This window comes from Chiloscyllium plagiosum, unplaced genomic scaffold (genome assembly GCF_037043375.1).
Source record: "Chiloscyllium plagiosum isolate Xiang-an unplaced genomic scaffold, Cpla_swu_hap1 HiC_scaffold_5, whole genome shotgun sequence".
In the NCBI taxonomy this organism is placed as follows: Eukaryota; Metazoa; Chordata; class Chondrichthyes; order Orectolobiformes; family Hemiscylliidae; genus Chiloscyllium; species Chiloscyllium plagiosum.
The window spans coordinates 107,643,664-107,667,574 of NW_028270143.1; the positions used below are offsets into that span (position 1 = coordinate 107,643,664).

Here is a 23,911-nt window from a genome sequence, read left to right on the forward strand (position 1 = left end):
AAACTGAGGTGTTAACATATATTGCAGAGAGGGACAAGAACTCCTTGCCAAATATGTTCAGCAGCATGTTGGACAGCAGGATGTTTCCAGTCCAATGGGAAAGGAGACATTATTCACCTTAATTCTTGGGAATGAAGCAAATATTGTGGATCAAGTGCAAATTGAAGAATATTTCGGGCACAGTGACCATTGTATCATAAAGTTTTATTTAGCAATGGAAAGGACAAAGACAAATCCAAAATAAGAATAAGAATCTGAAGCAGTCCATGTTCAAGTAGAAGCTTTAGAGAGGATGCAGAGGAGATTTACCAGGATGCTGCCTGGATTGGAGGGCATGTCTTATGAAGGAAGGTTGAGGGAGCTAGGATTTTTTTCACTGATGAGAGGTGACTTGTTAGAGGTGTACAAGATGGTGAGAGGCATAGATATAGTGGATAGCCAGAAACTTTTTCCCAGGGAGGAAACGGCAATCACAAGGGGGCATAAGTTTAAGGTGATTGGAGAAAATTTTAGGGGAGATGTCAGAGGCAGGTTCTTTACACAGAGAGTGGTGGGTGCGTGGAATGCACTGCCAGCGGTGGTGGTAGAATCAGATACATTAGGCACATGGATGATAGCAAAATGAAGGATTTGTAGGTTAGTTTGATCTTAGAATAAAAGGTCAGCACATCATCAAGGTCCAAAAGCCCTGTACTGTGTTGTACTGTTCTATGTTCTAACAAGATCGGGTCAATATCCAGGCTTGGATTGACAAATGGCAAGTAACATTCACACCACACAAATTCCAGACAATGATCATCGCCAGTAAGAGACAATTTAACATTTGCCCCTTGACATTCAATGGTGTTACCATCACTAAATCCCCCACTGTCAACATCCATTGACCATAAACTCAACCGAATTTGCCACATAAACTCACAGTGTCTACAAGAGCAGGCCAGAGGTTAGGAATATTGCAGTGAGTAACTCACCTCCCGATTCCCCAAAGCCTGTCTACCATCTACAAGGCACAAGTCAGAAATGTGATAGAACATTCGCCACGTGCCTGGCTGAGTACAGCTCAAGCAACAGTCAAGAAGCTTTGCATCATGCAGGACAAAGCAGCCTATTTGACTGGCACTACTCGCACAAGCATCCACTCCCTCCACCACCAATGTTCAGTAGCAGCAGTGTATACCATCTACGAGATTCACCAAAGATCCTTAGATATCACCTTCCAAAACATAACTATTTCTATCTAGAAGTACAAGGACAGTAACGCCAATGGTAACTCCATCACCTGTAAATTCCCCTCCAAGCAACTCACCTTGTTGATTTGGAAATATAGACTTCCAAAGGAATATGTGAAACAGCCACACAGACCTGTGACCCAAGTTAAAATTCATGGAGTGAAAGGGACAAAATGCAAGATTAACTGCATGACTGGAAACAGAAGAACAGTTTAGTGGTTGTTTTTTGAACTTGAAGGCAAGTTCCCCAGGAATTGATGTTGAGGCCTCAGTTCTTTATGGGTACATATAAAAGAATGAGACCCAAATCTTGCAGTATAGGGCACCTTTTTGATGATGACACAAAACCTTGAAGTATTGTGAACCATAGTGTAAAACTTAAACAAACCCCAGAAAGATTGGAGGTATGAGCAGACAAGTGGCAAATGACATATTGTGGCATTTATTTTGATAGGAAGACTGTAAAGAGATAATGTAACATAAAGGGTAATATTTCAAATGAATACAGGAGCAGAGGGACCTGGATGGGTTTGTGCGTAAAGTATTGAAAGTGGCAGCACTGGTTGAGAGAGCAGTTAATAAAGAATACAATACCTGGGGCTTTAATCGATAGGGACACAAAGTGCAAAAGCAAGGAAGTTATGTTAAACCCACATAAAATACTGTTTCAGTCTCAACTGGAGACTGTCCCCCGTTATGGGCATTACATTTTAAGAAAGATGTGAAGGCATTAGAAAGAGTGCAGAATTTCCAACAATCAACAATGGTCCCAGAGATGAGGATGGTACATACTTCTGCTACTGTCGGTCAGTGGTAAAGGGAGCACACTTATATGGCTGATCCAGTTCAATTTCTGATCAATTGAAAGCCAAAGGATGTTGATAATGGGAGATTCAGTGATAGTTGAAACTTTATTGCTGGAACAGCACAGCAGGTCAGGCAGCATCCAGGGAACAGGAGATTCGACGTTTCGGGCACAGGCCCTTCTTCAGGAATGAGCAGAGAGTGTTCAGCAGGAGAAGATAAAAGGTAGGGAGGAGGGACTTGGAGGAGGGGCGTTGGAAATGTGATAGGTGGAAAGAGGTCAAGGTGAGGGTGATAGGTCGGAGTAGGATGGAGGCGGAGAGGTCAAGAAGAAGACTGCAGGTCAGGAAGGCGGTGCCGGGCTGGAGGGATTCGGCTGAGACAAGGTGGGGGGAGGGGGGATGAAGAAACTGGTGAAGTCCAAGTTCATCCCCTGTGGTTGGAGGGTTCCCAGTCGGAAGATAAGACGCTCCTCCTCCGACCGTCGCGTTGTTGTAGTTTGGCGGTGGATGAGTCCAATGACCTGCATATCCTCGGTGGAGTGGGAGGGGGAGTTGAAATGCTGTGCTACAGGGTGGTTGGGTTGGTTCGTCCGGGTGGCCCAGAGGTGCTCTCTGAATCGCTCCGCAAGTAGGCGGCCTGTCTCCCCAATATAGAGGAGGCCACACCGGCTGCAGCGGATGCAGTAGATGATGTGGGTGGAGGTGCAGGTGAATCTGTGGCGGATATGGAAGTTTCCTTTGGGGCCTTGGAGAGAAGTGAGGGGGGAGGTGTGGGCGCAAGTGTTGCACCTCCTGCAGTTGCAAGGGAAGGTGCCGGGAGTGGAGGTTGGGTCGGTGGGGGGTGTGGATCTGACAAGGGAGTCGCAGAGGGAGTGGTCTCTACGGAAAGCTGATAGGGGAGGGGAGGGAAATATATCCTTGGTGCTGGGGTCTGTTTGGAGGTGGCGGAAGTGACGGCGGATGATGCGCTGTACATGGAGATTGGTGGGGTGGTAGGTGAGGACCAGTGGGGTTCTGTCCTGGTGGCGGTTGGAGGGGCGGGGCTCAAGGGCGGAGGAGCGGGAAGTGGAGGAGATGCGGTGGAGGGCACCGTCGACCACGTCGGGGGGGAAATTGCGGTCCTTGAAGAAGGAGGCCATCTGTGTTGTACGTATTTTGAACTGGTCCTCCTGGGAGCAGATGCGGCGGAGACGAAGGAATTGGGAGAATGGGATGGCGTTTTTACAGGGGGCAGGATGGGAGGAGGTGTAGTCCAGGTAGCTGTGGGAATCGGTTGGTTTGTAGTAGATGTCCGTGTTGATTCGGTCGCCTGAGATAGAAACAGAAAGGTCTAGGAAGGGGAGGGAGGAGTCCGAGACTGTCCAGGTGAATTTGAGGTCGGGATGGAAGGTGTTAGTGTAGTGGATGAACTGTTCAACCTCCTCGTGGGAGCACGAGGTAGCGCCGATACAGTCATCAATGTAGCGAAGGAAAAGATGGGGGGTGGGGCCAGTGTAGTTGCGGAAGATGGATTGTTCCACATACCCTACGAAGAGGCAGGCATAGCTGGGGCCCATGCGGGTGCCCATGGCTACTCCTTTTGTTTGGAGAAAGTGGGAGGATTGGAAAGAAAAGTTGTTCAGGGTGAGGACCAGTTCGGTCAGTCAAAGGAGGGTGTCGGTGGAAGGGTACTGGGTGGTACGGCGGGAAAGGAAGAAGCGGAGGGCTTTGAGTCCTTCGTGATGGGGGATGGAGGTGTACAGGGACTGGATGTCCATGGTGAAGATGAGGCGTTGGGGACCGGGGAAGCGGAAATCCTGGAGTAGGTGGAGGGCGTGGGTGGTGTCACGAACGTAGGTGGGGAGTTCTTGGACTAATGGGGACAGGACCGTGTCGAGGTATGCCGAGATGAGTTCGGTTGGGCAGGAGCAGGCTGAGACGATGGGTCGTCCGGGGCAGTCAGGTTTGTGGATTTTGGGCAGGAGGTAGAACAACAAAAGGAGTAGCCATGGGCACCCGCATGGGCCCCAGCTATGCCTGCCTCTTCGTAGGGTATGTAGAACAATCCATCTTCCGCAACTACACTGGCCCCACCCCCCATCTTTTCCTTCGCTACATTGATGACTGTATCGGCGCTACCTCGTGCTCCCACGAGGAGGTTGAACAGTTCAACCACTACACTAACACCTTCCACCCCGACCTCAAATTCACCTGGACAGTCTCGGACTCCTCCCTCCCCTTCCTAGACCTTTCTGTTTCTATCTCAGGCGACCGAATCAACACAGACATCTACTACAAACCAACCGACTCCCACAGCTACCTGGACTACATCTCCTCCCATCCTGCCCCCTGTAAAAACGCCATCCCATTCTCCCAATTCCTTCGTCTCCGCCGCATCTGCTCCCAGGAGGACCAGTTCAAAATACGTACAACACAGATGGCCTCCTTCTTCAAGGACCGCAATTTCCCCCCCGACGTGGTCGACGGTGCCCTCCACCGCATCTCCTCCACTTCCCGCTCCTCCGCCCTTGAGCCCCGCCCCTCCAACCGCCACCAGGACAGAACCCCACTGGTCCTCACCTACCACCCCACCAATCTCCATGTACAGCGCATCATCCGCCGTCACTTCCGCCACCTCCAAACAGACCCCAGCACCAAGGATATATTTCCCTCCCCTCCCCTATCAGCTTTCCGTAGAGACCACTCCCTCCGCGACTCCCTTGTCAGATCCACACCCCCCACCGACCCAACCTCCACTCCCGGCACCTTCCCTTGCAACCGCAGGAGGTGCAACACTTGCGCCCACACCTCCCCCCTCACTTCTCTCCAAGGCCCCAAAGGAAACTTCCATATCCGCCACAGATTCACCTGCACCTCCACCCACATCATCTACTGCATCCGCTGCAGCCGGTGTGGCCTCCTCTATATTGGGGAGACAGGCCGCCTACTTGCGGAGCGATTCAGAGAGCACCTCTGGGCCACCCGGACGAACCAACCCAACCACCCTGTAGCACAGCATTTCAACTCCCCCTCCCACTCCACCGAGGATATGCAGGTCATTGGACTCATCCACCGCCAAACTACAACAACGCGACGGTCGGAGGAGGAGCGTCTTATCTTCCGACTGGGAACCCTCCAACCACAGGGGATGAACTTGGACTTCACCAGTTTCTTCATCCCCCCTCCCCCCACCTTGTCTCAGCCGAATCCCTCCAGCCCGGCACCGCCTTCCTGACCTGCAGTCTTCTTCTTGACCTCTCCGCCTCCATCCTACTCCGACCTATCACCCTCACCTTGACCTCTTTCCACCTATCACATTTCCAACGCCCCTCCTCCAAGTCCCTCCTCCCTACCTTTTATCTTCTCCTGCTGAACACTCTCTGCTCATTCCTGAAGAAGGGCCTGTGCCCGAAACGTCGAATCTCCTGTTCCCTGGATGCTGCCTGACCTGCTGTGCTGTTCCAGCAATAAAGTTTCAACTTTGATCTCCAGCATCTGCAGACCTCACTTTCTCCTCGGAGATTCAGTGATAGTAATACCATTGTATATCAAGAGGCAATGGTTAAAGAATAGAATCCCTACAGTGTGGAAACAGGACCTTTGGCCCAATAGTTCCACACCGACCCTCTGAAGTGGAGGCCACTCAGACCCATTTCCCTATATTTACCCCTGACAAATGCACCTAACCTACACATTCCTGTACACTATAGGCAATTTGGCATGGCTAGTTCATCTAACCTGCACATCTTTGGATTATGGGAGGAAACCGGAGCACCACAGACACAGGGAGGTTGTGCAAACTTCATACAGTCGCCTGAGGCTGGAATCGAACCTAGGTCCCTGACATTGTGAGGTAGCAGTGCTAACCACTGAGCTACCATGCTACCCTATTAGATTTTCTTTTGTTGGACATGGTCATTGCCTGACATTTATGCAGTGTGAGTGTTGTTTCCTTTATTCATTCATGGGATGAGAGTGTCACTGGCTAGACATTTATTACCTAGAGGGCTGTTAAAAGTCAACCACATTACTGTGGGTATAGTCACATGTAGGCCAGACCCAGTAAAGATGGCAGTTTCCTTCTCTAAAGGATATTAGTGAACCAGATGGGTTTTTCCAACAATCAACAATGGATTCATGGTCATCATTAAACTCCTAATTCCAGATATTTTCATTGAATTCAAATTCCACCATCTGCCATGATGGTCCCCAGAATATTATCTGGGTCACTGGGTTCACAGTCCAGTGATAACACCACCAGGACATCACCATCCTTGTTATCTGCTATTGTTAGCCAAAGTCTTAATGTTGGGCTACACGGTGACTCAGTGATTAGCACTGCTGCCTCACAACACTAGGAAAACAGGTTCGATTCCAGCTTCAAATTGCCTGTCAGCAGTTTACACACTCTCATGTTTGCATGGGATTTCTCTAGGTACTACCTGTTTCCTCCCATAGTCCAAAGATGTGCAGGTTAGGTGGATTGGCCAGGCTAAATTGCCCATAATGTCCAGGGTTGTGCAGGGATACAGGGATAGGATGGGATACTCTTTGGAGTGTCGGTGTGGACTCGATGGGCCAAATGGCCTGCTTCCACATTTTAGGGATTCTATATGGAGTCAGGTATGGGGTCAACTATTACGAGGGGGCAAAGCTTTAAATTAAGGGGTGGTAGGTATAGGACAGATGTTTGGGGTTGGTTCTTTACTCAGCGAGTCGTGAGTTCATGGAATGTCCTGCCAGTAGCAGTGGTGGACTCTCCCTCTTTATGGGCATTTAAGCGGGCATTGGATAGGCATATGGAGGATAGTGGGCTAGTGTAGGTTAGGTGGGCTTGGATCGGCGCAACATCGAGGGCCAAAGGGCCTGTACTGCGCTGTATTGTTCTATGTTCTATGTTCTATGTTCTATATCTTCAGCACCTAAGGAGTCAGAATATTGCACACTTATGAATGCTGCTCATATCACATCACTGGATTTGGCCTAGAACACTACCGTAAGGAACTCTTACAGTGATGTCCTAGCACTGAGATGAATGACCTCCAACAATCACCATAGTCTTCCTTTCACCTAAGCAATGACTCCAACCAGCAGAGAATTTTCCCCCAATCTCCACTGACTCCAGTTTTCTTAGAGATCTTGATACCAGGTAAGTCACTCTCATATCCCTTCAAGATCATGTTTGGATTAATGGGTACAATGAGATTTGGAATTGAAACTGAGCATCAATGAGCCCATTATTGTTGAATGAAGTGCCACTTGATAGCACTGTCGACAACACCTTCCATCATTAGTGATGACTGTGGGCAGACTGATGTGGCCATAGGTGGCTTGGTTAGGCTTAGAAGCAGAGGGCAAATGTCAGCCATTCCAACCATTGAAGTTGCCTTACTATTCTAGATCATAGCAGATTAGCTGCTCAATGCCTAGAGACCTTTAATGTCTAGAGTTACTCTGGGTGAAGAAATTTCTCCCCACATCAGTATTAGACCGCCTGAGTCGTATCCTAAGATTATGTCCCCTAATTCTACAGTCACCAGCTAGGGGAAACATCCTATCTATATCCACCCTGTCATGTCCTGCAAGAATTCAGTGAGATTACCTACCATTCTTTGAAACTCTGGGGAATACAAACATAATTTCCTCAATTTATTTGAGTGGATAGGATTTAATATGTAACTCCCCATGTTGTTGGGTAGATACCAATGTTGTAACTGTATTCAAACCGTTCGACAGGCATGTGGCTTTTCTGGAGTAGAAGCCTTCAATACTACTGCCAGAATGTTGTTTAAAGTACTGCAGTATCCAGTTCCTTCAGCCATTTCTTGTGATCATATGGAGTTAGTCAGACTGGCTGAAGGCTGGCATCCATAATTCTGAGAACCTCAGGAGGATTGTGCACTCAGCACTTCTTGATGAAGATCCTTGCAGATGTTTCATCATTGTGTTTTACACTGATATGCTGGAATTCCCCATCGTTCATGACGGGCATCTTTGTGAACTTCCTCCTCCAATGAGATGTTTAATTGTTCACCCCCATTTATGATTGGGTGTGCTAGAGCTTTGATCTGAACTGCTGGTTGTGAATTTGCTAGGATCTTGCCTATTACTTGCTACTGAACGCAAAAGTAGTGCTGTGCTGTAATTAAGTTGACATCTCATTTGTAGATGTGCTTGGTTCTGCTCCTAGCATATCTTCCTGCAGGGTTGATCACCTGGCTTGGTGAAAATGGTAGAGTGAGGCATAAAACTGGCAATGGGATTATAGATTATGGTTTCATAGAATTCCATTGCAGATTATGGCCCACAGAGCCTAATGGATGCTATTCTTTAGAGCTGATAGATCTGTTTGAAATCTATCCCTTTCAGCATGATGGTCATACCACATGATACAATGGAGGGTTTTGTACATTCTCTACAAGCTTAGTTTTGTACTTTATATTCCTCATCTTAATCAATACTGAAAGACTCTTTAGGGGTGGCATGGTAGTTCAGTGGTTAGCACTGCTACCACTCAGTACCAGGGACCTGGGTTCGATTCCAACCTCGGGTGGATTGTCTGAGTGGAGTTTACACACTCTGCCTGTGTCTGTGTGCCTTTCCTCTGGGTGCTCCGGTTTCTTCCCATAATCCAAAGATGTGCAAGTTAGATGAATTGGCCATGCTAACTTGCACATAGTGTTCAGGGGTGTGTAGGTTAAGTACACTAGTCAGGGGTAAATATGGGACAATAGGGTAGGGGTACAGGTCTGGGTGGGTTACGCTTTGGAGAGTTGGTGTGGACTTGTTGGGCCGAAGGGCCTGTTTCCACACTGTAGGGATTCTTAAAAAAAAAAGTGAAGGCAGGATACCTCCATGAGGACTTTTGCACTCCCACTGATACTGTCATGAACAGATGCATCTGCTACAAATCGACTGATAAGAACAAGTTTAAAAAATCTCATTAATAAAAACAAAGTGCTGCAGAAGCTCAGCAGCTCTGGTAACATCTTTGGAGAGAGAAACAGGTCACATTTTGAATCTGATTTGACTGTTCTTCAGAACTGATCCAAGGAACAGTCATGTTGGATTCAAAACATAACTGTTTCTCTTTCCACAGATGCTGTCAGACCCACTGAGTTTCTCTACCTCCTTTTATACCAAGTTTACAGTACAATGTAAGTACATTTTCCCCTCTCTTCTTGCATTCCTATATTTATACTTAAAAATTTAAGAAATTTCAAAACAAATTTCTTTTAAATTCATACATTACATATAAATTGGATTATTTCAGTTTCATGAAACAAAAATTGAAGTTCTGAGGTTCAATGAACATCTTAAAATGTAAATATGTAAGTTATCCCACTGCTCCTTTGAGATTTTTGATTAACAATTTCACCATTAAATTGTGTTTACCTACCTCCAGAACATCTACGATCAATGGAATATGAAGTTGCATTAGAGTCAGTTAATGTCCATTTTTGAAAGTCAATCACACAAAAATCGCCTCCTCCTATTTTTACTTGTACTTCATTTTCTTTCTCATTGTAAGCCTTTTCAAGGCAAGCATTCACAGTTGGATTGAAGGTTTCCCAATGATCATCCAACCAGAATTTCCAGCACACCTTATCCATAATAAACAGTTCTTCTTGCAATGTTACTTCTCTTTTTGCTATGTTGTGGCACACTTTAAAAATGACATCTTGAACAGAACAAATATCGGTTATACATCCAGATAAAAAGATGCTTCGACCAGCTCTATCTAACTGGTAAGCTACATGCATTTTGGAGCAACACTCTTCTATTTCATCATAATCTTCTTGAGTAAACATCTCAAAAGATATTTCCACAGGTATTATTTTCTCCATGTGTTCTCTAGTTGCTAGTTTTTGAATATCAGCCCATGCTTCTTCAATATTTTCTTCCTTCATGGAGTAAATCTGAAACTTTACTGGCTGCACTGAGTGCTCTTGTATATCTCTAGCATCTTCAGTCTGATTCCCAGTCAGCCAACCCCCAAAATACTCTGAAACAAAAAAGGTTAAAAACAAATAATAATCATTAGAATAAGATAAACAAATTTGATTACAATTTTTAAAGTAACGAGAACTTTATACTTGTCTTATGGTTGGTATTAGCAAGACCTCACTTTATGACCCTTTTTTCCTGATGAGCCAGTGATGATGAGCCTCCCACTTGTAAGCTGCATTTCAACTCACTTTGTAGGATATTAACAATCAAGTGCTTAATAAAGTTTAGAGTTGTTGGTGGTGGCAGGTTGCAGAGCATATATTCACTTCCCACCCTTCCATTCAAGATTGAAGTTCTAAGTTATGACATTCATAATGAAAGCCATGATTGGAAGATTCAGGCAATTTGGACTTCAATCTTCAGGAACATATATAACATTAGCCAGCTTTCAATAACGTGTATAATGTGCCTGAAGTTGGTTCTTCATTTTCATGATGTTTCCTTAAAAGAGAGCAGCAGTTGATGTACTGCACCTGGGCTCAAAGACAGTATAATTATGCTCAAATATAGATACACAATACTGAGATTTATTTATCTTAGGAAATTTATTGCAGAGAATCAAAAATGATTCTGCAGAAAAGGCAATTATCCCCATTGGCTACACATTACAATACTTATACCATTTTTGAAACAGCATACTTGTCACTGTGTTAAAAATTCCACTTTTTCCCGCTTGATGTTTTGATAACACTTCCTGGAATACTCGGGCATGATCAGATGAGGAATCATTCACTATCACATGTATTGGCGTTGCTTGTGGTGTATCTCCATACTGATAAATGGAATCTATAACGCTTGCTGCAAATCCCCTTATATCTCTAGATGGGCTTCCTGTTGAGAAATCTCCAAATAATTAAAACCAAAATTATTAAATTCTGTACCAGAATTCTCTACAAGAGATAAAAGACTTTAAAGTAACTTTGTTGTGAAGACTGAGTGGACACTTGGGATTACCATGGCAAAAGCTATAGACCACTAAGTTATTATTTTTTTTAAATCAAATAAAAATTGACTGCTACTAACACAACATAGAAGGGAAATGTTACTTAAAACGGTGACAGTGGATAGGCAATAGTAAGCATTTAAAGAATGTATGGATGAACTGCAATAATTGTTCATTCTGGTTTAGCTCAGTTGGCTGGATTGTTGGTTTACAGGGCAGTGTGGTGCCAACAGCGTGGGCTCCATTCCCTTCATTGGTTTGAAGTTACCGTGAAGGACTCCCCTTCTTGACCTCTTCCCTCACCTGAGGTCTGGTGGCCCTCAGGTTAAATCACCACTAGTCACTTCTCTCTAGTCAGAGAGCAGCCCCTCTACAGTGTAAAAGTAAAATGGAAAAGGTGGCTACTGTCGGTAACAAAAGAAATTAGGAATAGAATTAGATTCAAGGAAGGGATATACACAAAAAAAGCAGTGGACTTAAAGATTGGGAGAAGTTTGGAAGTCAGCAAAAGGTCACAGGGATTGATTAAGAAAAGGAATGTAAAGTATAAAATTAAGCTTGTGGGGAATGTACAAACTATTTGTATACTGCTTCTTTCTATATGTGAAGAGGAAAGATTAGTGAAAGCAGATGTAGGTCCCTTACAATCAGAAATAGAACAAGTTATAATAGGAAACAAAGAGGTGACAGATCAACTAAATACATACTTTGGTTTTGTCATCACAAAGGAAGACAAAAAATATTGGGGAGCATAGATTCCAATGAGAGGGAAGAAATGAACAAAATCATTCTCATGATTTTGAACAATATTAACAAATCTTCTTGGAACATCTCTGCTCAAAAGTAAATAATCCCAGTTTATTTGATTTCTTCAAGTAATTAAGTCTTTCATGCCAAGTTCCATTCCAGTAAATCTCCACTGTATCCTCTTTATAACCCTGTCATTCTTCCTGAATTATAATGCCCAGAAATGGGCACAATGTTTCAGAAGAGGCATAAATAATGTCTTAGAAATGTTTTCATACCTTACATCTTTATCCCAAATCCATTTTTTCAAATCAATTTTTTCAGCTTCAAAGACTTGCAAACTCATAAGTCTCTAGCTTTGTTTCTGAATTCCCTTTGAAATTGAATTAATTAGTTTCTATCCCCATTCCTCATTAAATTTCTTCTATCACACATCTTTCCATTTCACTTATGTTCTCTTCACACCTGTTATCAACCTCCTCACTTTTCATGCATTCACAAGTTTTGTTACATCTACAAACTTGGAAATTCTGCCCTGTAAATCAAAGTCATGATCAGGCATGTCAATACATAAAGAGATTCCAATTTTGACCACTGTTGAACAAAAATGCACTTTCCTCCAGTCTGAAAACACTCACTAACTGCTACTCCCTACGCTCTATGCCTTAGTCAATTTCATTTTCAGGACAATACTGCATCTTTCATTCCAACGGTCTCAAATTTTGTCAAAATCTTTACTTTAGGCGCATACAACTTTATCAAATGCAAAAAATAGAAAGTGCTGGAAATACTCAGCAATTATCTTCAGAGAGAGAAACAGAGTTTGAGTCAAATGTGTTTGAAACAGTTCAGAACACTTATTTATGACCTGAAAGGTCGACTGTTTCTCTCATTCCTGATGTGGCCAGTTAAACTGAGCTTCTCCAACACTTTGTTTTTATTTCAGATTCCTGCATTCACAGTATTCTGCTTTTACACAAATAAGATTTGCTTTCAATCTATTGAGTTCAATTTTATGATATTTTGGTTGTATGATTTTCATCACATTTCATGGAGGGTTTCTCTCCACAAGGCCTAGTGGGTTTTCTAATATTAATGTCCCAAACTCACCTCAATAACTAAGTACTCCACTACTATGAGACTGTTTTTAAAATGACACTAGCTCAATTCTCCTACTCATGGTAGATAGCACTACTTGCCATTGTGGATCCCTGGCGGTGGCTCAGCTTTTAAAAGCACAAGTGCTTTGGTCCAGATCTGTCCTGAATAACATGACAATTAAGGGGAATTTGGTGCATCACTTTGCAGAAAGGGACATGGAGGGTGGTGCAGAGGAGAGATGTCCTCTTCCCACAGAAGTACCAGAAGAGGCTGTGACACACGCTCGGTCTGCCTAGTCTGAGGTTACTACACATGTAGTGTGGTCTCAGCCATCTGGGGTAATGTCTGGCAGTGAAGGAAGTAGATTAGATTAGATTACAGTGTAGAAACAGGCCCTTCGGCCCAACAAGTCCACACCGACCCGCCGAAGCGAAACCCACCCATACCCCTACATTTACCCCTTACCTGACACTACGGGCAATTTAGTATGGCCAATTCACCTGACCCTGCACATCTTTGTGATGTGGGAGGAAACCGGAGCACCCGGAGGAAACCCACGCAGACACGGGGAGAACGTGCAAACTCCACACAGTCAGTCGCCTGAGGCGGGAATTGAACCCGGGTCTCTGGCGCTGTGAGGCAGCAGTGCTAACCACTGTGCCACCGTGCCGCCCTCAGTGATCTCTGTTCAACTGGAGTTAGGACCATAGCATTTGGAACAGAATTAGGCCATTCAGCCCGTGGAGTCTGCTCCACCATTCAATCATACTGTAACTGCCCTGTCCCTGCCTCCCCATACTCACTCACATTTCTGCTACTGTTGATTTGCTTGCAGCAGCTTTCCTCAGTTGCTTTCAGCATTTATCCTGTCAAGCCTCTTAAGAATCACAAATGCCTCAGTGAGATCACCTCTCATTCTTCTAAACTTCAATAAGCAGAGACGAACCTATTTAATCTTTGCTCGTAAGACAATCCATCCATACCAAGGATCATCCTAGTGAATTTTCTCCGAACTGCTTCCACTGAACTGATAACTTTCCTTAAATAAAAGGAACCAAAACTGCTCACAGTACTCCAGATATTGTCTCATCAGCACCTTGTATAGTTGCACTAAGACTTTCCTGTTCTTAAACATCAAACTCCTTGAAATAACGGTAACATTCAATTAGCCTTCCTGACAACCTGCTGCACCTGTGAGCTTGCTAAGTTTGTGTTTCATGCACATGTCCCATGGTGCTGCAGCTTTCTGCAGTTTTTCTCCATTTAAGTAATATAGTACAACCTCAATTATCTGAATGAAATGGGCTGGGAATATTTTGTTTTGACAACTGATTGTTCAGATAACTGATCTGATCTTAAACAAGCGGTAATTTATGAGTGCTGGTTATCCGAACGTGCCTCGGTTATCTGGCAATGCACGCCATAATGCCATGTAACTGATAATTCAATGCTGAGTTGCCTAATGCTGTTTGTATGGGATTTTTACTTGAGATTTTGTTTGGAAAATCCAAAATTCAGATAATTGATGTTCAGATAATCGAGGTTTTACTGTATACTGATTTCTTGTTCTCTTTTCTGAAATGATCAACTTCACATTATACTGCACTTGCCATCTTTTGTCCACTTACCTAACCTATTAATATCTCTCTGTAAACAGTAGGAACATAAGAACAGGAGTAGTCCATTCAGCCCCTGAGGCTGTTTTACCATTCAATGATATCGTTGCTCATCTGTGGCCAACTCCAAATATGGGCCTTTGCAGAAGACAGTTCCAAACATCTACCACTCTTGGTGTGTAGAAGTATTTCCAAACCTCTCTCTTGAATGGTCTGGCCCAAATTCTCAGACTATTACCCTAGGTCTAGAATGCTCAAACAGTGGAAATACTTAATCTACATTGTCTTTTCCTGTTAACATTTTGAAGATCTCCCCTTTACCTTTTAAATTCGAGAAAAACAAGCCTACTTTGCATAATCTTTCCTTAACCCCGGAAGTCCAGGTATCACTCTTGCAAACCTACATTGTATCCCTCCAAGGCCAATATATCCTTGCTAAGATGTGGTGCCCAGGTCTGATCACAATCGTGGAGGTATAACCAGACTGCAGCACAACTTCTGCAAACTTATACTCCAGTCCAGTAGATATAAAGACTAGCAACCCATTATGTTTCATGATTATTTTCTGCACCTGTTTGTGACATTTTAAAGATTTATGCTCCTGAACACCCAAGTCTCGTCGGACATCTTGTAACTGGTTCTGAGAATGTTTCCTCCTTGCAGGATATAGTTTTGCAGAGAGTCATGAATTACCTCCTTAAGTGCCTGCCACTTGTTTACCATCTCTCCTGCTAACTTATCCACTCAAACCACTTTAGCTAACCCTATCTTCATTTCATTATAATTCCCTTTATTTAGGTTAAATACAGTTGCTTCTGACTCAAGGTTCTCACTGCCACACAGAATATTAAATTCTATCATATTATGATCAAAACCTTTTAAGGGATCTCTTACTCTGATGTCATTTATTAAACCTGCCTCATTACCCATTACCAGACATGAGACAGCCTGTTCCCTGGTTGGCTGCATGACATATTGCTTTAGGAAACTATCCCTAATGTACTCTGAGAATTTGTTGTGGTAGCAACCTTTTCCAACTTGATTCGATAAATTTAATTGAGATATTACAATACATAGTCCTAATTGAGATTAAGTTTGTGCATTAAATGATCATGTCTCATTTTGGAGATAAACTGCCAATGGTTTACAATTTAATCATTGGTATTGCACATGGAACAGTTAACGACAACAAATTACCTGAACCCTGTTGTTTCGGTATAGGGATATATAAGAAATCATACTGATGGTTACCACACATCTGCAAGGCTTTTAACAAATTCTTTGTAAAGTCTGCTTGTCCCCTTGGTTTAATGTAATATACACGTCCTCTCGCTATTGTGTCAAAATCTGTTTTCTTCTCTGTTAAAAAAGGGAAATATAACTATTAATTTCTGTTACATCGAAGTTTTGGAAGATAAATAATTATTTAAAATGAGTTTAATCTTACCACCATAATCCACCACTAGAACGTTTCCATTTTTTGAAATGCCATCACAGCGCAGTTCAAAGGTAATTTTCCCAATATTCATCAATAAAAGAGAGCTTACAGTTTCAACCTCTCCTAAATAAGTTAGAAGTGAAAACAATCAATGTCATCAGAAACTGAACACATCAGTTTTATTTCTGTATTAAATGCCTGCATTGAAAATATAAGCAATATTACAGAAATGCATGAATAAATGGGCGGCACGGTGGCACAGTGGTTAGCACTGCTGCCTCACAGCGCCAGAGACCTGGGTTCAATTCCCGCCTCAGGCGACTGACTGTGTGGAGTTTGCACGTTCTCCCCGTGTCTGCGCGTGGGTTTCCTCCGGGTGCTCCGGTTTCCTCCCACAGTCCAAAGATGTGCAGGTCAGGTGAATTGGCCATGCTAAATTGCCCGTAGTGTTAGGTAAGGGGTAAATGTAGGGTATGGGTGGGTTGCGCTTCGGCGGGGCGGTGTGGACTTGTTGGGCCGAAGGGCCTGTTTCCACACTGTAAGTAATCTAATCTAATCTAAAAAAAAAATTATTATATTCATGAAATATCAAATGATATTTAGTTTTTCAGTGATCAAATCGAGGCAATTAATATTTCATTAACTCCCACATTAGATTAACATTTGTTTATGAAATACTCAATAGAAGGAATAAAAAAAGAATCTTCAAATATATTTCTGATTAATAATCAATTACATTGCTCATAAAAACAAATTGAGAAGGTAACTTTGAAGATTCATAAAGAATTCTGTTACAATGCGGAAGCTGAACTTCTCTAAATTAAAACCAAACACCCAGAATAGCTCATCTTGCCATCTGTTAAAAGCGTGAGGGAGTGAAAGAAAACTCCTAATTTCCAGTATTTAAAAGAAAAACAACAACTTATTTTCCGAACAGAACTCTCAACAAAACTATTAACAAGCTGAGGTAATCCTCCCACTTCCTCCAGACCAAAGGGGTAGCCATGGGCACACGTATGGGCCCCAGCTATGCCTGTCTCTTTGTTGGCTACGTAGAGCAGTTGATCTTCCGTAATTACACCGGCACCACTCCCCACCTCTTCCTCCGCTACATTGATGACTGCATTGGCGCCACCTCGTGCTCCCGCGAGGAGGTTGAGCAATTCATCAACTTCACCAACACATTCCACCCTGACCTTAAATTTACCTGGACCATCTCTGACACCTCCCTCCCCTTCCTGGACCTCTCCATCTCCATCAGTGACGACCGACTTGACACTGACATTTTCTACAAACCCACCGACTCCCACAGCTATCTGGATTACACCTCTTCCCACCCGACCTCTTGCAAAAATGCCATCCCGTATTCCCAATTCCTCCGCCTCCGCCGTATCTGCTCCCAGGAGGAGCGGTTCCACCATAGAACACACCAGATGGCCTCCTTCTTTAGAGACCGCAATTTCCCTTCCCACGTGGTTAAAGCTGCCCTCCAACGCATCTCATCCACATCCCGCACCTCCGCCCTCAGACCCAACCCCTCCAACCGCAACAAGGACAGAACGCCCCTGGTGCTCACCTTCCACCCTACCAACCTTCGCATAAACCAAATCATCCGCCGACATTTCCGCCACCTCCAAACAGACCCCACCACCAGGGATATATTTCCCTCCCCACCCCTCTCCGCCTTCCACAAAGACTGTTCCCTCCGTGACTACCTGGTCAGGTCCACGCCCCCCTACGACCCACCCTCCCATCCTGGCACTTTCCCCTGCCACCGCAGGAACTGTAAAACCTGTGCGCACACCTCCTCCCTCACCTCCTAAAGGAGCCTTCCACATCCATCAAAGTTTTACCTGCACATCCACTAATATCATCTATTGTATCCGTTGCTCCCGATGCGGTCTCCTCTACATTGGGGAGACTGGGCGCCTCCTAGCAGAGCGCTTTAGGGAACATCTCAGAGACACCCGCATCAATCAACCAAGTCGCCCAGTGGCTCAACATTTCAACTCCCCCTCCCACTCTGCCGAGGATATGGAGGTGCTGTGCCTCCTCCACCGCCGCTCCCTCACCACCAGACGCCTGGAGGAAGAACGCCTCATCTTCCGCCTCGGAACACTTCAACCCCAGGGCATCAATGTGGATTTCAACAGTTTCCTCATTTCCCCTTCCCCCACCTCATCCTAGTTTCTAACCTCCAGCAACTCGACTTGTCCGGACTTATCCGACCTGCCCAGCTCCTTTTCCACCTATCCACTCCACCCTCTCTTCCCTGACCTATCACCTTCATCTCCTTCCCCACTGACCTATTGTACTCTATGCTACTCTCTCCCCACCCCCACCCTCCTCTAGCTTATCTCTCCATGCTTCAGGTTCTCTGCCTTTATTCCTGATGAAGGGCTTTTGCCCGAAACGTCGATTTTGCCTGTCCTCGGATGCTGCCTGAATTGCTGTGCTCTTCCAGCACCACTAATCCAGATATTAACAAGCTGAGCACACTTTCCCCTCACTGCACACAATCCTATGAACATGCTGTTCTAATAACACACTTACTAAACATTACATTAATTTACTCTCAACTCCACACAGTCTGTCTTTTCTGCTGTCTTCAATCTTCCATCCGCTGATCTCCCTGGGTTGTCTTCTTTTTTTTTTTTACTGTGACTATGCTTTACAGGAAAACATTTGATAAAGAGTGCTTTCTAACTTCTTTGAGAACAAGTTTATCAATGGGCAGTTAGCTCTCTGGCTCCACAGCAGTTGCTCAGCTGATTGGTGGCAATTGCTCTAAATGCTTGCATTTTTTATACCTCACAACATCATTCCCTGTCATTTATCCAATGCTGTCAAAACAATTAATTCAAACTCGATTGGGTTTTAGTATCCTGGGCATAATTTAAACTAATAGGTTAAATTTGAATTGTTGTCAAACAAGTAACCAAAACTCAGATATCCATTTAACGGCCAATAGTTACATTTTGAAATGGCCCATCTCCCAGCGTTTTCATTCAGACAGTCAGGCCTGCACTTTAAGTTTAATTCAATATTCAGAAAACACTATTTTATAAAGTGAACATAATGCTTTTGGCTTCATAACAATTAGTGAAACCATATTTTTAACATGGATTCTATTACCAAAATAAATTTAGGATGTTACTATCTTACAGAGACATTTGGATTAGGTTTTCAAGAGAAAGATATGTAAATTCCTTTCAATAGAGCATTGTTGTGAACAAGAAAACTCCTCAAACTACTTCAAATCACTAACACTTTGAAGACAGACCATGGCATAGCTTGTACATGATTGTAACACGGAACTACTGTCCAGTGTAAATGCTGCTTACAATCCCTGTATTGCTCTGCAGCAAAAAATATGAGCCATATCTGTAGCATTACTGTCAATGCAAAACTGACAGTCACAGTGAATAACATTGCATTAAAAATAGAAAATGCTGAAAGCAGTCAGCAGATCAGATGGCATATGCAGAGAGCGATATCAGGTCTAAGGTCAATGTACCTTCATCGGAACTGAAAACATTACAGCTATATTAAATTTTAGGTAGACATGAGGGTAAAGAAACACAAGGAAAGATCTGCGATTTCATGCATCTACTGTCTTAATTTCAGGTCCCCAACATCCACAGAATACTACTTTTGTATTAGTCAACACTACAAATGGTCTTGGCTATAGATATGGTAGTATCAGTACCAGAAAAAAACTTCCAATTTTCTCCCTCATTTCTGGACATTGAACTTAGAAAGCAGAATGTTTGGTTGCACCTTGACATCAAGAAATCAATGCTTGAGTCAAAAAATCATTCTTATTAGTACAGTCATGCTCCCATATGTCTAAGATACAATCGCTGATGGGAACCAAGAAAGGCCACTGAAGGGAAGTCCTTCCCAACGGATCTTGCAAAGCAGTATTTGACATTCCACCAATTTTATGACCATTGCTCCTGATAGTCTTGTGGAAGAGGTAATTCAAAGGAGGAGATTTTGTTCTTGGGGTCAGAGGGCTGGAGGATTCAAGAATGTAAGAACCAGGAGCAGGAGTAGGCCCTTTGAGTCCACTCTGCCATTCAATAAGGTCATGGCTGATCTTTTTGTGGACTCAGCTCCACTTACCCACCTTCTCACCATAACCCTTAATTCCTTTACAGTTCGAAAAACTATCTTTGCTTTAAAAAAATTTAATGAGGAAGCCTCAACTACTTCACTAGGCAGGGAACTCCACAAATTCACAACCCTTTGGGTTAGAAGTTCCTCCTCAATTCATCCTAAATCTGGTCCGCCTAATTTTGAGGCTATGCCCTCCTGGCTCTCGTTTCACCCGCCAGTGGAAACATCCTCTCTGCTTCTATCTTATCTATTCCCTTCATATTTTATATATTTCTACAAGATCCTACCTCATTCTTCTAAATTCCAATGAATATAATCCCAGTCTACTCAGTCTTTCCTCATAAGCCAACCCTCTCAAGTCTGGAATCAACTCAGTGAATCTCCTCCACATCCTTCCAGTGCAAGTAAGGGACCAAAACTGCATACAGTACTCGAGGTGTGGCCTCACCAGCACCCTATACACCTGTAACATAACCTCCCTGCTTTTAAACTCAATCCCTCTACAAATGAAAGACAAAATTCCATTTGCCTTCTTAATTACCTGTTGTACCTGTAAACCGACCTTCTGTGATTCATGGACAAGGACACCCAGGTCCCACGTTGCAATTTTTTTACCAAATAATAGTCTCTTTTATTGCTATTCCTACCAAAATGGATGACTTCACATTTATTAACATTGTATTCCATCTGCCAGACCTCTGCACACTCACTTAAACTGTCTATATCCCTCTGCAAACTTTCAAAGTCCTCCGCACATTTTGCTCTACCACTCATCTTAGTATCATCCACAAACTTTGACAGACTACACATGGTCCCCAACTCCAAATCATCTACGTAAATTGTAAACAATTGCCATCCCAACACTACTAGTCACTGATTGGCAATGTGAAAAGCACTCATTTATCCCCATTCTTTACTTCCTGTTAGTTAACTAATCCTCTATCCATGCTAGTACATTGCCTGTAATGTTGTGCACCTTTATCTTATACAGCAGCCTTTTGTGCGGCACCTTATCGAATGCCTTTTGGAAATCTAAATACACATCTACTGGGTCCCCACTGTCCACAGTGCTTGTAATGTCTTCATTAAATTTCAGTAAATTAGTTAAACATGACCTGCCCTTCATGAACCTATGCTGTGTCTACCCAGTGCCCAATTTCTATCTAGGTGTCTTGCTACTTCTTCCTTGATGTTATATTCAAACATTTTCCCCATTACAGAAGTTAAGCTAACCAGCCTATAACCAGCTGCCACATTGGCGACAGCTGTGGAGAGGCTCACCTTGAACTTTATCTTACTCATTTTCCAGCCTTTGTCCCTCACATCCCATTAATTCCTACACACACCTTATGCCATATCTTGTCCAAATCATGTTCCCCCACCCACACCCAATAGCTCTTCCTACCTCTATGCCAAACCATGCTCCTTACTATTCCACAATGATGCTTCTTACCCTTCATGCTGCTTCATACTACTATCATGTCCATTCACCCAATAAACAATATGCACTTGGCTTAAGAAACACATTCAGAACTTTCTTTAAAATCATTGCCCTATAAAATTATCAATCAAAAATTCCAGAAGCCTTTTTTCCAAGGAGTTATATATAATTCTTAAGGCTGAAAGGATCAAAAGATGTGGAGAGAAAGCAGGAACAGGGTACTGAGTTAGATAAACAGCCATGATCACATGAATGGTGGAATCATTCAGGCTGAATGGTCTACTTCTAACCCTCCTTTCAATGTTTCTATATTTCAATGTATCAAGAACAGAAACAGGAAAATCTTAAGACCTTTCTATTTTGTGTGAGTACACACTGGGTCAAAAATAAATAGATCTAAGAAGCAAATTTGGGGCTGTCAATCAAGCAATGTTTTCTTCTCTAAGCACCCATTTCAAAAGTAATGGAAATCTAGACTCTTGGCCAAGTATGCAAATAAGGCTTAGGGATCATTGGGAGAGAGTGGGAAGGAGAATAGCTTGAATTTCAATGGAAGGTAAGAAGGGTCATGCGGATAGGAACTTATAAAATTCTTTCAAAAGGTTATCACATCCAGATTATGTTTCACAACTCCTCTGAGGGCTATGAACCATAAGTTCTTGACAAATTCACCCATCTCCATGAATATTGCAGGAGGTTGATGATACATATCCCCACAATGGAGCTAGTCAGGAATGCAGTGTCTGCTGCCTCGATCCTTCTTGCATGCCATTGAAAATTGGGAGCACAAGGCTAGGGGTGGGAGTTCAAAATAGGTCCCACCTGCAACTTTTAAAAAGGTCTGCAAAATCTCTGCCCTCTAATTATTTGTAGCACAGAAAATTGCCATTTTGTTCAAAAGTCCCCTGCCAGGGTTCCTGCTCGATACACGCAACCATCCATCATCCTTCATCTAATTCCATCAATATCTTCTTCGATTCTTTTATAACTGAAGTGTTTGTCCGTTTTCTGTTCAATGCATTTATACTCACCTACACCCTGTGGTGGTAAATTTTACACTTTATCAACGCACTGTAGGGACATTTCTCCTGAATTTTTTTTGGATTTATTAATGACTGACCATTTTATATTATAGCCCCTAGTGCGGGTCTTCCCCACATGTAGAAACGCCTGTTCTATGTCTACCTTATCAAATCCTTTCATAATCTTGGTCCCTTGAGATCACCTAGTCTTTTCTAGAGAACAAAGTTCAATTTTGTCTGATGTGTATGTGTATATATTGGTATCAGTCTCATGAATCTTTTTAGCATTTTTTCAAGAGCCTTCATGTCCGTATTAGAATCAAGAACAATGAACAACAGAGGACCAAGACATAAGTGAGAATGAGGATTTGAAAGAAAGTATTGTACTGAAGAAATTAATGGGACTGAAAGTTGATAAATCCTTGGATTTAACGATTGAAAGAGGTGGCTGTACAGGTAGTAAATGCATTGATCATCAGCTTTCAAAATTCAAGAGTGTGGAATGGTTTCATCAGATTAAACTGTAACAAATGTTACCCCACTATTTAAGAAAGGAAGGAGACTTGGAAAAATGATCTATAGATCTGTAGCCTGCCTTCAGTAGTTGAAAAGATACTTGAATCTATCATAAAGGATATGTTAACTGGTTACTTAGGAAATAGTGGTAGGACTTGGAAAAGCTAACATTGATATATGAAAAAGCAATCAGCTATTTCAAACCTGTTATAGAGTTCTTTGGAGATGTAACGAAGAAAATAGAGGAGGGAACCAGTCGTATATTTTGATTTTCAGAAGACTTTCTACAAGTTTCCATACATGAGTTTAGTAAGCAAAAAAACAGCATTTGAAATTCGGAATAATATATTGGCATAGATTGAGAATTGTTTAATGAACAGTAAACAGAATAGGAATAAATGGGTCATACATTTGGAGGCTCTGACTAATGCCTGAAGGATATGTACTTCGATGCCAGCTTTTCACAATCTACATCAATGATTTAGATGTGGGTACCAAATGTAAAATTTCTAAGAAAACTAGGTGGGAATGTGACTTTTGTTTAGCATGCAAAGAGGCTTTAAGGGGGTTTAGTTAGGATAAGGAAATGGACGAGAACATGAGTTTGGAACTTACCCATTTTGCTAGAAAAAACAAAAAGAATTATATCTTTAATGGGGAGTGATTGGGAAGTCAAAACTAACATCTTGATGCAGCAAGCAATCAGGAAGGCAACAAGGTAGCAACTTCCTACAAAACATCAGGCAATTTGTTTCCTTTTCTATAAAGACTTTGGAGTGCTCACATTAGTGTTGAGTTAAAATTGCACTGGATTTCTATAGATGGAGTCATACATAGGGTATATATTAGAGTTGTACAGCATGGACTCAGACCCTTCAGTCTAACTCATTCATGCCTATTAGATATCCTATATTAATCTCATCTGATTTGCTAGTATTGGC

General features: G+C 43.0%; 1 protein-coding gene across 1 annotated transcript in view; it reads right to left on the reverse strand.

Annotated features, from left to right (window-relative positions):
• LOC122550105 (protein mono-ADP-ribosyltransferase PARP14-like) overlaps nt 1-23,911 on the reverse strand; it is a 74,756-nt gene that overhangs the window by 14,227 nt on the left and 36,618 nt on the right. The window contains exons 10-13 of the mRNA XM_043690693.2: nt 15,879-15,992; nt 15,629-15,790; nt 10,664-10,855; nt 9,414-10,019 (exon numbers count right to left, since the gene is read on the reverse strand). Of these exons, the coding sequence (XP_043546628.2) occupies nt 9,414-10,019; nt 10,664-10,855; nt 15,629-15,790; nt 15,879-15,992 (1,074 nt within the window). The remainder of the gene's footprint in view (nt 1-9,413; nt 10,020-10,663; nt 10,856-15,628; nt 15,791-15,878; nt 15,993-23,911) is intronic.